Source organism: Nuphar pumila, chromosome 15 (genome assembly GCF_984573655.1).
Source record: "Nuphar pumila chromosome 15, dmNupPumi1.hap1.1, whole genome shotgun sequence".
Taxonomy (NCBI): domain Eukaryota; kingdom Viridiplantae; phylum Streptophyta; class Magnoliopsida; order Nymphaeales; family Nymphaeaceae; genus Nuphar; species Nuphar pumila.
Genome location: NC_143263.1, coordinates 4,744,272 through 4,759,401, shown reverse-complemented (window position 1 = coordinate 4,759,401; position 15,130 = coordinate 4,744,272). Strand labels below are relative to the sequence as shown.

Sequence of the window (15,130 nt, the reverse complement as noted above, 5' to 3'; positions counted from 1 at the left end):
TACTTGATACGAATGATTCGAATGCATTGTAATTTATCTGAATGTATTATAATTTATGCAATTAACGAATGATTTGAATTAGTGCAATACTTGATGTCAATGATTTGAATTATTTGAATGCATTGCAATGCTTGATGTGAATGACTTGAATGCATTGTAATACTTGATGTGAATTATTTGACATATGTTATTTGTTAGAATATGGTTCGTGGAGGTTATAGTGGTCGCTCATCCAGTAGTAGCCAGGCTCAACCTTCATCTTCACGGGCTCCTGTGATAGGTATATCATATAACTAATTAGATGCTTGATTAGTTCAAATGCACATTCTGAGAACTTGGTGTGTATTTTTTTACAGATGATGTTGCGCCTGTACACGACTCACCTACACCAGTTGATCGCACAAGTCAACAGCCAACACAGGAAATAGGGTCTTCACAGGCTGGCACAAGAAGACTCATTCGAATAGTGTATATCGATAATCGACCGTAAGTATTTTGTTTTCAATTATTGCATATCTTTTAAATATTTTATATTGATATTTACTGTGTAACAATTCATGTGCAGCACGAGGTTTGAGCCACAAGAAGTAGTACGGGAGATTAGGAATTCACTTCTTCAATATCTACCAGGACCAGTTGCTCAATGGAAAGAGTACCCAAAGGAGGTATTAGACAGATTGTGGTCCTCATTCATGGTATACAGTTGTTCGTCATAGTTAATGTGTTTCATATTTAATTTATTTAAGCAATGTCTACTAACTTTCTGAAAATATTTGTAGGCTTCGAATCGCTTTGCAACTACGGTGGAAGAAAATGATGCAAGGAAGGTGTGGCAGAAGGTGGCTGCCAATCGATTTGCAGACATGCTGCACACTATGAAGACTGCAGCAAAAAAAGCATCTGGCGTAGTAGATGATCCATTACTGTGGAAGGGCCATGGTCCTATTACTATCAGGAGAGATTACTGGGATGAAATGTGCGATATGTGGGCGGGAGATGCATTTAAAAATCGCTCTGCGAAGGCTTCACAAAATCGATCGAAGATGCCCGAAGCCCATCTACACACAGGTGGATCTAAGACATTTGGGAGCCACCTAAAGAAAATGGCAACTCATCAATATATAATATTAATTTTATAAGTATAGTTGCAAATTTGTGTACTAAATCTTTTGTCATTTAACTTCGCAGGAAGCAGAAAAAGGAGGCAGTGTACCATATAAGGATGTGTTTGTAGAAACACATAAACGGAAGACCACGGGAGTCTTCGTATCAGAGAAGGCGAGAACGACAACGGTATGTATTAATTCTATTAATAATCATTGCAATATATATGCAAGTCATCATAATGTTATCATTAATTATTAATGAATACTTTAAACATTATTTTGTAGGAGGCATATGAGCAACAAATGGTAGAGCGATATGGTGAAGACGCTACTCAGCATCCATCATTTGATCCTACAGCATGGGTGACTGCAGCAGGTGAACCCAAAAAAGGTCGCGTGTTCGGGTTTGCGAGTAATATGAACACTTCACCAGTTATTGGTTCTTTCAGTTACGGCTCACCAACTTCTTGCGCCGACATAAGCTCCAAGCAGCCGACTATTCTTTCCGGTGATGATGTACGCGAGATCATTAATGAATCACTGAATAACTACTTCCAATACACCGTCGCCCCCTTTCTCCGAAATGAGATCAAGGCCGCTGTTCAGGATAGGGGATATTCGATTCCAGGTCCCTCTCAGGTATAATCACATATATAGTTTTTTTGACTATCTTAAAGCACATCTGAGCATGGTAGAATCACATATAGAGTTTTTCTAGATGCCTTAGAACACATATGAACATGCTATAATCACATATTCAATTTTTTTACTGCCTTAGCACACATATGAGCATGATAGAATCACATATATATATATTTAACTTTTTGTCTGTCTTAGAGCACATATGAGCATGATAGAATCACATATAAAGTTTTTTTGATTGCATTAGAACACATAAGCATGCTATAATCACATATTCAGTTTTTTTACTGCCTAAGAACACATATGAGCATATTATAATCACATATTCTGTTTTTTGACTGCCTTAGCACACATATGAACATGCTATAATAACATATAGAGTTTTTTAACTGCCTTAGAACACATATGAACATGTTATATATCATTTATGATAGAATCACATATAAAAATTTTGGCTTTGCCTGCCTTAGAGCACATATGAGCATGCTATATTCACATATTCAATTTTTTTACTGCCTTAGCACACATACGAGCATGATCGAATCACATATATAGTTTTTTGCCTGCCTTAAAGCACATCTGAGCATGGTAGAATCACATATAGAGTTTTTTTATATGCCTTAGAACACATATGAACATGCTATAATCACATATTCAATTTTTTGACTGCCTTAGCACACATATGAGCATGATAGAATCACATATAGAGTTTTTTTATTGCCTTAGATCACACATGAGCACATGATAGAATCACATATAGTGTGTAATTTATTTCATTATATTTTGTTTATCAATACTGACTGTTCTTTTCTTGTGTAGGCTGCTAGCGATAATCAGGGTAGTGGAGCTGAAGGGACAGATAAAGACAATGAACAAGAAGACGCACAAAATCTTGGCGATGATTAGAGGACTGTGTTGAAGAAGTTCTATTTTTTTTATTTTTCCTAATTGTAATTGTTGAATTGTAAATAATTAAACTTCTTAGTTTTAAGGTGGAACGATTAATTATTATAGATACTTGTTATATGAATTTTTTTGTGTGGTTTGTTTTTTATTTACAGGAAATATAAATTGTACAGGAAATATAAATTGTACAGTTCTCCGTAATTAATTTTTAAATAAATTTTTTTTTATTTTTTTTCGTTTTTGCGACGGATGATTCCGTCGCTATTCATATTAATCTAGCGACGGCTTAGCGACGGAATTAAATCCGTCGCCACGCCGTGGTCGCCGTTTAGTACCGGCGGATTGGCGACGGAATATAGCGCTCGTTATTCCGTCGCAATTAGCGACGGACTTGGCGACGGAATTATTCCGTCGCCAGTTAGCGTCGAAATATTCGCGACGTAAGCATACTGTCGCCGCGTTGTCGCTAATCCGTCGCTAACATGGTTAGCGACGGATTAGCGACGGAAGGTGGTCGTCGCTAATCTACTGCTCTGTTGTAGTGAGACTTCTCTTACCCTCATCATGTGTGCAAATTGGAACGGGCTTTGTATGGACTCAAACAGGCCCCAGACGCCTGATACCAGTCTCTCAACTCTTATTTTCAATCTTGTGGTTTTTTTTATTTCTCACTCTTATGCCTCTGTTTATTTTTCAAGATAAAGGTCTGAGTGTCTATTTATTAGTTTATGTTTATGATATTATCATCACCAGAAGTTTCGCTCTTGCAATTAAACAGATGATTGGTTGCTTAAGTCTTGCCCTTTCTATTAAAGATCTTGGACGTCTAAATTACTTTTTGGGTATTGAGGTTCGTTATGCTTCCTTCGGTCTATATCTCTGTCAGCACACATATGCTCTTACTTACTTCAACGAGCTTCTATGACTGATGCAAAGCGCATCTTTACTCCCATGCACTCTATTGCCAAGTTATCAAAAGATGATGCTCCTCACTTTCATGATCCTACTTTATATCGAAGCGTCGTTGGCGGGCTACAATATCTTACTATCATCAGACCTGACATTGTTTTTATTGTCAACAAGGTTTGTCAGTTTATGCATCAACCCACGGTTGCTCATTGGTCTGTCATCAAACGCATCTTGCGATATCTCAAGAATACCATCCATTGTAGGTTGTTTTTTTCATGGTCATCTTCCCTACAACTTAGCGTCTTCTCTGATGCTGATTGGGTTGGCTGCCTTGATGACCGTTCACCAGTGGCTTTGCTATTTTCCTGAGCTCTAACTTAGTTTCTTGGTCTTCTCACAAATAACGGGCAATAGCTCAATCCAACATTGAAGTTGAATACAAATCTCTTGCCTGTGTCACATCTGACCTTCTTTGACTCAAGTCACTTCTGACAGAGCTTGACTTTGTTCCTCCTCCACCACCCACTCTTTGGTGCGATAATATTAGTGTCTTATATCTAGTTGCTAACCTGGTGTTTCATGCTAGAACCAAACATGTGAAAATTGATTTTTATTTTGTTGGAGATCATTTGCAAAATGGTCATCTTCAAGTTTGGTTTTTCACCTCCTCTGATCACTAATTGGTTGACGACCTCACCAAGCCTCTTTCGTATACTCGGTTTGCTTTCATTCAAGACAAACACAATGTGGTCGACCCCACGTTGAGCTCGCAAGGGCATGATAAAGACAAAAATAAAGCAGTTAAAACCGATAAGGTAATTGAGAAGAAATCATTCTCAATAGAAAACTCCAGCATCAAATGTAAAAGGAAGTTGGACTCCTTCCATGATGGTTGATCTCACAATTTGGATAAACCAAACTAGTTAACTTGATATCAGGAAGCAATTATCGTTTTTGATAATTATTGTCATTATCGTTCTGATAGTTGTTATCGTGTATTTAAAAAACGTGCATTCATCTAAAAAGCTTTCAAAACTATTGTAACCAATTATTTTATACAATAGAATGTTTGATCCTCTCGATGTACAAGAGAGTGATTATCGAGTTTTGTTCAGCGAGTTTATAACCTTTTCATTAGCCACATCCGATCTGAATCCAAACCCTTTACATCATTAAGGGAAACAATGAGGGCGAACAGGAAGCAATCATCCCATATGTTCATATGGCAATTGGCAAAACTCTTCATTATATCACCTTTGGAATCTGATCGATTTAAGTTGTTTTGATCAACTTATGAAAGAAAAAGTTGTTATTGATCAATTTTGACCAAGTTGGCCCATTTATTGAATATGGTCATTTGAATCGCCTGAGACTGACCTTCGTATATGATTTTTAAGAAAGCCTTGTTTCCTGTCTTTTTTATCTTATAGAGGTTTACATGAAGGAAAGCACTATCATCCAAGTTGGTTTGGCTGGATCAGCTCTATTTCTATGTTTGAGGGTTTCAAACCTGCCTTTAGAAAATGCCCATACCACTGTTCAACAATATTTGTTGCTTCTTAAAAACGAAAGCGATACCAATGTGCTCCGCTTGATTCGCAGGAGCGGTTAGTGCATGTCACCTTGTGTTGGGATGTTGCAAGTTCGAATCCCAATGGTATATGGTTGTATAACTGGTAGGGGTCTGCCTAACCCCAGTCGAACAAAAAAAACAAAACAAAAGCTATGTCACAGGGACATTCCATTTTGGGTGCGAGCGTCTTTGATGACACCCTCGAACACGCCGACTCAAACACTTACACTTGCAATATTATTTTTATATTTTATTTTTATTTCAATAAAAATCCTTTTTTAATGTTAAAACATTCAAAAAAAAGTTTTTTATTGATTAAAAATAAAAATAAAAATCCATGCCCTCTTGTGCCATTTTTGAAAAAAAAAACTACAACTTTAGAGTCGAGTCCGAATCCTGTGCCCTCGAGTCCTCGAACATAGACCGACCAAAAAGTGCAAACTATTAACTGCCAATGGATGAAATTGAAGATGTGCTTATTGATAATTTGTGTTTTTACATTAACTACAACTGTATCCTCAAAATGGTAAAGTCTTCTAAAGGCAGATATAGACCGAAGACTTTGTACATATCACAAGTAATTGGTCCGTTCTAACTTAGCTTAGTAACCTTGGGACCATACAACCAAATCGGTCTGCTATTGATGTCTTGTGATGGCCTAGCGTTTTCTTCAAAACCCTGCAAAATCAAAGACCAGCTGACGTTTATCAAACCTTCAAACATAAAATACTTAGGGCACGTTTGAATGCTGGCTAAGTCTGCCTTATGATCGCTGTCCTGATGGTGTAAACCCGTGACATCCCTTGCCCTCAGGGAGTCTCTAAACTTTGGCTGAGCAAGGGCTCTTGATTTAAGATGTGTTACATCATAGATTAAATCCTAGCTATCCAAACTAGTGTTAGAAGATTCTGCTGGATGGCTATGATTGAATATATGATGGAACCCATCCTATTTCTAAATGATGAGATCCGTGTTCCTAAAAGAGGGATCTCGCTGAATCGAGGTATTGGGTTTCGTGCCTTGATCCCGGTGTTGTGGATATCCTTATAGATTTATGGAAGTACTTACATCATGAACTGCTTGTCTTAAGGCATGAACTTGTTTCCTTGAGGCAGTCCTCACCTGTACATGCAATTGTCATTATTGAAAGGCACTAAAGAAATATATGGTCTCTGTTAAATTATTTGCCAAAATGCATATTTTTTTTTAATATAAAAGCAAAAAAATCAAGGACATAAGCTCGAACCAAGTCAAGTTCAAGTCTAGTGTTGAAGAAACTCAAATACGCATGGCTCTACTCAAATATGCTAAATAATTGATCTCAATAATATTTTCTCATATTCTTCTAAAAAAGAAAATGCTTGGAGTGGACTAAATAGAAGTCCATGGTAACCTCGTCAACTTTGGGCAGCGAGTAGGGGTGTCAACGGGTCGGGTTTGGTTCGGACCCAGGTGGAACCATCCTTGGACCAGATTTTCATGTATGGTATCTGATCCGGACCTGAGTCTAATCAGGTCTACTATAAGAAAAACCATACCCGGAGCCGATACGAACTACATGAACCAAACTCAGACCATTCCCGATAAAACCATATTTTTTACCAATTTTACACTTTCAAAATTTGTGGGTCTTAATCGAACTTCAGTTCGGGTCTGGGTCTGGTATAAAATTTCATAAACTATACCCGGGTCTATGTATTAATTGAACCTTTGGATCCAGACCCTAGTTTTAATCGGGTCTTCTTATTTATCATCATACCCGGACCCTAGGGTTTGGTTCAGGTCAGGTCCGGATAAATCATGCCTGTTGACACCCCTAGCAGCGAGGGGTGAAACATGGCTAGTGGTGCAAATGGATTGGATGTGACCCTAATCATGCTAGAACTGAATCCAAATCTGAAGCAAGAACAGAAGATCTGGATATTGATCCAGATCTCTATCAGATCTGAAGGGGTAGTGCTGAATCCAAGTTTGAAACATGTGGTAATATTAGATCCAGTAAAAACAGATTTAAAAGAAGCTCTTTACATGTAAAACGTGCAACTGGTTTGGACTTTTGATCCAAATCTAAGCTGAAAATTATCGGATATAGCTAATCTGAATCCGAACCAAATGCTCATGTGGATCTTATTCTAAGGATCCGAATCTCGAAATAACATGAATTCAGATCTGATATCCAATTATATCTGATCTGTTTGGATTTTGGACAATTCTCGACGCATAGGTCCTTAACTAGGATAATGGCTTTAAGTACGCAGGTAGACTTTGGCAAAACTAGGTTCACCTAGTTGGGCCTAATTTGACTCATCTAGCCTGTATTGCTTGGACATGAGTCGGCTACAAATGGTTCTGCAAACACATTGGATCTAGTTATATCCAGATCTGGATCCAACAGAGATCAATAGTTTACCTAGTTCAGGATCTATATCTAGGCTCAGCTCTCATTATACTTGATGTGAAACACTTTCATGAGTTATATGCAACAAATTCTAATTAGACCGGATCCAAAAACAAGAAATGGGATCTGGGTCCAACCTAATACGGACATGATCAAATTGGTTATTTGGTGCTGCTTTTCTGACCTATGTGAGGCCTAGTTGGCTGAAGTGGTTCTAGCCATGTCCGAGTGGTGAAGTAACATGATGCACTAAACGCATATCTTTTTTTTTCTCATGGCATTTCTTTTTTCTTTGACAGAATAAATACATACCTTTTTCATTATAGTCCAAATTACTCCTTCAGTACAGGGAGGTGTGGTGAGGGAGCCTTTGTATCTGTAGTATTCTCTGCTTCTAAATTTTATTTTTCTTGGATTGACAATCCCAACGTCTTCATGAGTTAATCCAACGATCGTGATGGCAGGCATCAGCTGAAAAAAAAAATAAACAGAAAATTAATGATAATATATTCATTATAGATACCTGAGCATAAAAATGGTAGAATAGTCTATTCTATCAAGTCCCTTGCCAATTTTTTTTTTTTTTGATATTTACGCGGAGAAACTGCCCTCATGATCAGAAACCTAGTCGCGCTGGCTGTCCCTTGCCAGATAAATATGACTAGATGGATCTTGATTGGTTGGATATTTGACCCAAACCATGTTCCAAGCTCTCTCTCACATACGAATAAGAAAGGTGCTAGTTTTCAACCTTTGCAAGAAAGGGATCAGGTCTGCCAAACTTGTAAAGAATTCCAACCACAGCCATTCCTCCTTTTTTGCTCTCATGAAATATGTGCAACTCCATGTCATATCTGCAAGCACACAGCCACCCACCATAAGAGAGAGAGAGAGAGAGAGAGAGAGAGAGAGAGAGAGAGAGAGAGAGAGTCTCATTATCCTTGTTTCTGATTGCAACAAATAAACAATTTATTTATTACCTTGACCCATTTATTGTATGCTCAGTCGGTGAGTGCCAATGCAACTGTTTCAAATAATACTTTATCCCATTGATGTAAATCCCTCCACCATCTCCTTCCCATTGAAGCTATAGCCAAATGTAGACAAATTTCTATTTATCAGATTTGTTTGAAAGAGAAAACAATATATTATAATAATTTTTTTTGAATATTTTTATTCAGATTCAAATAAAATATTTAAGCACCTCTGGTTTTTCCTTCCCATAAAGTTGTCAACCAAACACAGAAAAGTACGGTCGACTCAAAAGTGTAAGGCATCAAGCATGTGCTGCCACATGCATGAAAAGAAATGTTTGAAATTAGTGAAATGATTTTACTATTTTAGGATGTTTTTGGAGGATTACTTTTAGATCTGTAGGCGGGTCAGCCATATCTAAGTGGCTTATTTTTGAAATGCAATCATATTTACTAAATGAACAGAAATCATGTGATGCATTTTTTTGCAGGTTACTCAATGCGCCCGCCTCCTGTGAGATAAACTCCGGGTGGGGTCACTCACACCCAAGCTCTTACCATGCACACCAGTTAAACGCACAGGCACATCCTGTGCGGGAGAACACTTTTTGAAACATGAATAGAACAATAGGTTGATAACCGAATGGACATACCCAAAAGTTCATGCCTCACAACTTAATATGATGAGCAGAACGCAGGAAAAAGGAAGACAGCAAGGATTTATATATACCATAATATCATGGCCTCTGTTCTTCAAAACAGCAGGGGCTGGCTTGTATTTCCTTTTCAGTCTCCCCAGTTTTGGAGAAATTACAACCCTCTTGTTGAGAAGATCAATGGGGGATTGCATCTTTCCATTGCCACAAGCTTCCCATTCAGGGTGCATATGCCCCCAGTGAAGTGGCCCTTTATCGCTTCCTTCTGTATAATCAAACTCTTTCTCATCCTCTGCACATTCTCAAAAATAGTCTGTTAAAATCTCAAAAGGCAAAAACATGGCATCCATGAGAGAGAGAGAGAGAGAGGGAGTTACCAACATCTTCAGAAGGATTTTTTTTGGAAGAACCAATTTCAGCAGAGTTGCTGCAGGAAAAGAGGAGAGCAAGAAAAGTGAGAGAGAAGAGAATTATGAACTTGGTGCTGATTGCCATTGCACTTATAAGTGCTAACGCCTTGTTTTCCTTTCTGGGGGATGAATCCCCTTTTATAAAGAGTAGGAATGTAAACTGTCCGGATCCGACCCATTTGCATCCCTAATAAAGAGACTAGGATTACTCTTTGGGAGGTTTTAGATTTTGATAATGACCTTGGCTTGATATGTGGGGAAACCTGCATGATAAACGAGTGAAATTAGCTGGTCAAACACTTGAGGTCAGGCCCTTTTATGAGTATGGTCCAGTAGAGCTAAGCCCATGGGGTTTTTTTAAGACCATGTTTGACCTATATTGGATCAAACAACTTTCAAGTACCCACAATTGTCATCCCTAGTCCTTAAAATTGGGGACTCGAATCTCTAAGAACCTGGCATGGCGCCTATCTTGATGAACATTTTTGTTGGTGTCTCTTTATTGTCAAGACTCTTCTCAAGGCTGATTGAGATGACTCGATGCATCTTGTCCTAGTTCATTTGCCACTGGATCTTGTAAATAACACTCACCAAACTCATTTTCATAGGATATGGCTAGAGTTTCACGGGCGTTTTGCCACTGATATCAACTCTTCGTTGGATCGAAACCCTCTAATGACAGAGTTAAAGAACACCAAGTAGACAAGGTACCAATGTGATCTTAGAGAAGGGTTCTATTCTCTTTTCAAAAACTGTCCCAACCAGTTGAGCAACCCGCACCTTCTCTCTCCTACATCAGTGACTGAATAGTGGTTGAAAATATGGAAAAAGGTGTTGCATTTATTCAAAGTAAAGAGAGTCTATGTCTTAACCTTTAGTCTACTGTCCATGTAACGAACAAAAGCCAGCATCACCATCCACAATTTGTCCCCATTGAACAAGGTGGCAACCCTAATTTTCTATTCTTTGGGATGCCCAAAAGTCCCCAAACTCTTTAAAAAGGCATTAAAGCACTTCTGCCAAGGTCATGTGTGTTCCTCATTAAAATAATTGAGGCCAGCATCTATATGATACGGACGTTGAACCTTAGAATGTAGTTTAGGTATATTAAAAATAAAAATAATCCGAACTTTGTAAGTAAAAAAAAATTATAATAATATCCCAGATTGTGTGCTCATTAAGAATTCCCATATCCGTTTTGTATTGAAGTTTTCTTACTTGTGGCATGATCATTAGGGGTGTTAATGGGTCAGGTTTACCTGGATCCAACCAGAACCAAACCCTATAGGGTCCGGGTATGGTGATAAATACAAAGACCCGATTAAGAACTGGGTCCGGACCTGAAGGTCCGATTGATACATGAAGCTGGGTATATATAGTTTGTGAAATTTTATACCAGACCTGGGCACGGCCCACAATTCTTCAATGTAAAAATGATAAAAAAATATTATTTTACTGGGTATGGCCTGGGTCTGGTTCATGTAGTTCTTATTGGGTCCTGGTATAGTTTTTTATGGTGGATCTCATTAGACCTGGGTCCAGACCTGATACTATACCCAAAAATCGGGGCCAGGTCTGGTTTCACCTGGGTCAGAACCAAACCCCACCCATTGACACCCCAAATGATCATATGACCTGCTCATGTGCACTGGATGTACCGGTAATTCAGATCATCAACCTTGAAAATCCGGTCCAAATGCTATGGTGGGATCCATATCTTGTGCGAGTATGGATCTTATCAACCGAGACCACTGGATCTTCAGAATATGATCATGATCATCTGAACGACATGCAAGAGTATGAGGCTCATTTAATATGGACTTTTTGTTGCTTTCATCTTCCCGTTAGAAGGCTTATACATATTAAAGGCAAGCTGGGGTTAGTCGGACCGCTACCAGAACAACAGCTATCTCCATGTGGCAGAGGGATTCGATCCTAGCCTTGAGTTTGACACAGGACCGGCTTACCACATGGGATACCACCTCGGTGGTAGAAGGCTTATATTTTACTATAAGGGAAAAGTCAAATTTTGATAACCTAATGAATAAACTTTGTCTTTGCTATTATCTTAATATATATATATATATATATATATATATATATATATATATATATATATGACATCCGAATATTGCGTGGGCTGATAGTTTAGACTTTATGCTCTGTTTGAAAACTGGCAGCTGAGGCGGAAGTTTAGCATTTGGTAGATACATGGCCAAACTAGCTTGGTGGCGGTTGTTTGGAAACAGGTAGCTGGGACGGGAGTTTATGAACTTGGGAGAGGAAGTAAGACTGTCTCCCCTTTATATTTAGGCTGAAGAGTGGATTTGGTAACTGCCAGTTTTCCAAATGCATAAACTCCCTCGGACTACCAGTTTAGACTCCACCGATGGTATTGATTCCCAACATTTACTTTGTCTATGAAGGATAAGATATATTTGGATGAGATAGTTATCCTTTGTTTGTTTGAAGACTTTTTTGTTGAGTTTGTTCCACATTTATTAGTTATTTTTTTGAGACTTTGAAGAATCTATAACGAAAGCATGAATTGAACATGATGTATTTGGATCAGGATATAGATGACGAGTAGATATTTCCTACCTAAGCGGATGAAGTTTTCCAATCTCAATACGGATTTTGCGAGATGATGCCATCATATCCTAAAGTCTCTCTCTCTCCATGGTCAAATATTACGTGTCCATACATGATGCAAGCATAAGCATCGAAATAGGATCAAATATGCTACCAGTACCATCTACCCTATTTTACCATTAAACTATGAAAACTATGATCTACTGAAATGTCTGAAAAATAAAAGAAAATTCAAGAAAATAACCTAATATTCATCAATCTATCTCTCAATAGCGCCTCTAAAATAAGTATTTATAGATGAAAACAAAAAGAAAAAGAAAAACCCATAATCCTATTGTAAAACCAAGATGGATGCGATACCCATCTATAAACCAAAATCCAATTCAATGTCTAATATCCGATCCAATTGGGTCGTGGACTCAGCTAAGTCTCGCTTTCCCTATGTCAATACGCCCATCTAAAAGGATGAATGAGGGTGCCCTTTTTTTTACTTCCACCCTGGGGCTCTGCCAGCCACCTCCACCACACCCTTGCACTTGTATGATTTAGTATCGGTTCCACTCATCCCCTATCTCATCCTTATCTTCATACCCCATTCTTGGTATTTGATTGATGCAAGTTGTTTTGATGAAATCGGACTCCATAGACATGATCTGCACCATTCATTTAGTGAAGAACAACATTTAAATCGCCCAAATCCGACATGCCTGCAGGATTTTTTTGGCGATTCAAAATCAATAGTTGACAAAACACAAAATTTTGTGATTTAAAAATCATGTTTTTTTTCATCAAAAGAATATAATAAGACTTTTTAAATCGATCATGTCTATAAGGTCAGATTTGATAAAAAAAACTTGCATCATAAGATGTAAGAGGGGTATGGAGATCGAGGATGAGTGGAACAAACTCGGCATCAAGCCTCAGACCACCCAGATCGAGTGATCGGCCGAGTACCTTGCAAAGGTATACTGGGTTCAATCAATGAGGGAGAGAGCATGGCTGTTAGTGATTGAACCGAGTACATTGTAAGGTACTCTCATTTTTATGGCCCAAAGCTACTAGAAAAAATAACCTATGAAATTTTGTTTGGCAAGAATCCAAGTTAACAACATTTACAGGTGTTTGGATGTTTGTGTTATGCACATAATATTCATCATTCCCACAAATTTGATTCTTGTGCCAAAATGTGCATATTCATAGGGTATCCTTATGGTCAAAACGCTTATCGTGTTTATGATCTCGATAATCATAATATGTTTACTAGTAATGATGTTATTTTTCATGAAAATTGTTTACCCTTTTCGCAAAACCTAAAATGCATTTGAAGAAGATAGTGGAGTGGTTTTATCACTACCTATCACTAATGTATTTCCAACAATGTCTGATATTTTCTCAACTCATAAAACTGTGTTTCTTCATTGAAAAAACACGATCCAACAACAGATCTCTAGCACTTGGACCATGCTGAATCCATCTATGATGTCTGATTGGGACAACACAACCCGCACCTATGAATTTCAATTCATTCGGATGGTCAGGTCGCCATGACCAAATCTTACCCCGTGCAAGTGCCCTCTAATCAGTGTGATCACTATGTTTATTTCATAAAGTTTTTCTTTCATTAAACCAAAAAGAGCCCCTTACCCAAAGGTTACTATCATAAACCACACCTCTCTCTCTCTCTCTCTCTCTCTCTCTCATTCTCTCTCTCTCTCTCTCTCTCTCTCTCTCTCTCTCTCTCTCTCTCTCTCTCTCTCTCTCTCTTTTCACCAAAAAACACCCACCTGCATAACTTTTCAAAAACTAAACTCAATGGCTAGTCGGTGTTCTGACAACGCCGCCGCCTTCGCTAACGGTGTTTTTTTTAGGGTTTTCAGCCTTTCAAGTAACGCCGTCAACACCAATACCTCCCTAACCTTTGCTTCTTCTTTTCTCTCTGATGAGGAGCTCTCCGGAGATGAAGCTGCTGCAGAGGAGGATCAGGATGGTGATTCACGGTTAAATAGGCAATTTTCTTTGAGTTGTTCACGAGGAATCCGTGAACACGAGGGCAACGCCGACGATGAAACTCCAAAAGCCTCTCTCCATGTCTTCCTCACCATGTTTCTTCTGGAGTATCGGCTCCAACCATCCTCTGCACGTCAACTAGCAAGCCCTTCTTTCCATTCAGGATGCTTTGAATGACTTGGGTGCTGCTTTTGCCCTACGGCGATGGGGTTTTGATGTTGGCCTTCTGTTCTGTCTATCATTCAAGTTATTCACATCCCTTTTGGTCATGTTCTCTTCTCGTCTGGCCTCTGGCTCGCTCCCCCCCCTAGACATCCGGTACTTCATCTGTGCCGTCAGGAGGAAGCCTCTTCAAAGTTGCTCGGCGGGAGCTTTGCTGCGCAAGCCATTTTTCTTTCGGGTTTCTCCTTGTGGGGGCAATGCCTAGGGTTGGCAGAATGTTAAGCCCTCCTGGCAACGCTCTTTCTCAGGTGTTCTCTCTTGGACTGAGTTGTGTCGCGCGAAGCCTGGCGACTGGTGGTGTGTCGAGTGTTTCTCCCTTAACTTTTGGCAGCGCGCCGCCTATCACTGTTGTGCCTCCTCTTTCCTCTCCTGGCAGCATCCAGTCTGAAGGTGTCATCGTGCCAATATTCCTCCCTCTCTCTCCTTATGACAAAAGTTGATATCCAGCTAGGGTTCTGGGCGTTCTCAGAAGCCCTGGCGATGTGCCTCCTTTTCGCCTTGGGTGCAGGTTGGCAAGCTGTTTGAACCCAAGTCATCATTTTTGGCTATCAAAATCGATTCTTTCTAGGTTTCGACCAGCCAGTCGACTGCATTTCCAATGGCGTTCATCGAAAAATCCTTCGTGCAGTCTTCGACAGGTCATTCTTCGTCATCATCTCTTTTCGGTGGCAGCTTCTGCTTGCCTGGTGGTCTCCTCGATTCCTGCTCCTCTCAGTCGCCATCTCTATTTTGGAG

The 15,130-nt window shown here is 39.1% G+C and overlaps 1 protein-coding gene across 1 annotated transcript; it reads right to left on the bottom strand.

Moving 5' to 3' along the window:
• Positions 1-5,727: 5,727 nt before the first annotated feature.
• Positions 5,728-9,659, bottom strand: LOC149814217 (alpha carbonic anhydrase 7-like). The gene is made up of 7 exons (XM_089989902.1): positions 9,575-9,659; positions 9,239-9,456; positions 8,515-8,621; positions 8,286-8,388; positions 7,847-8,005; positions 6,205-6,258; positions 5,728-5,814 (listed from the first exon to the last, which is right to left on the bottom strand). Exons 1-7 carry the CDS (start codon positions 9,657-9,659, stop codon positions 5,728-5,730), a joined length of 813 nt encoding a protein of 270 aa, XP_089846028.1.
• Between the last annotated feature and the right edge of the window lie 5,471 nt (positions 9,660-15,130).

Coding starts and splice junctions, on each gene's coding strand:
- LOC149814217 (XM_089989902.1), bottom strand. CDS start 9,659: ATGGCAATCAGCACCAAGTTCATAATTCTCTTCTCTCTCACTTTTCTT. Junction 9,457..9,574: donor CAGCAACTCTGCTGAAATTG/GTTCTTCCAAAA, acceptor GAGAATGTGCAG/AGGATGAGAAAGAGTTTGAT. Junction 8,389..8,514: donor CATACAATAAATGGGTCAAG/GTAATAAATAAA, acceptor GTGTGCTTGCAG/ATATGACATGGAGTTGCACA.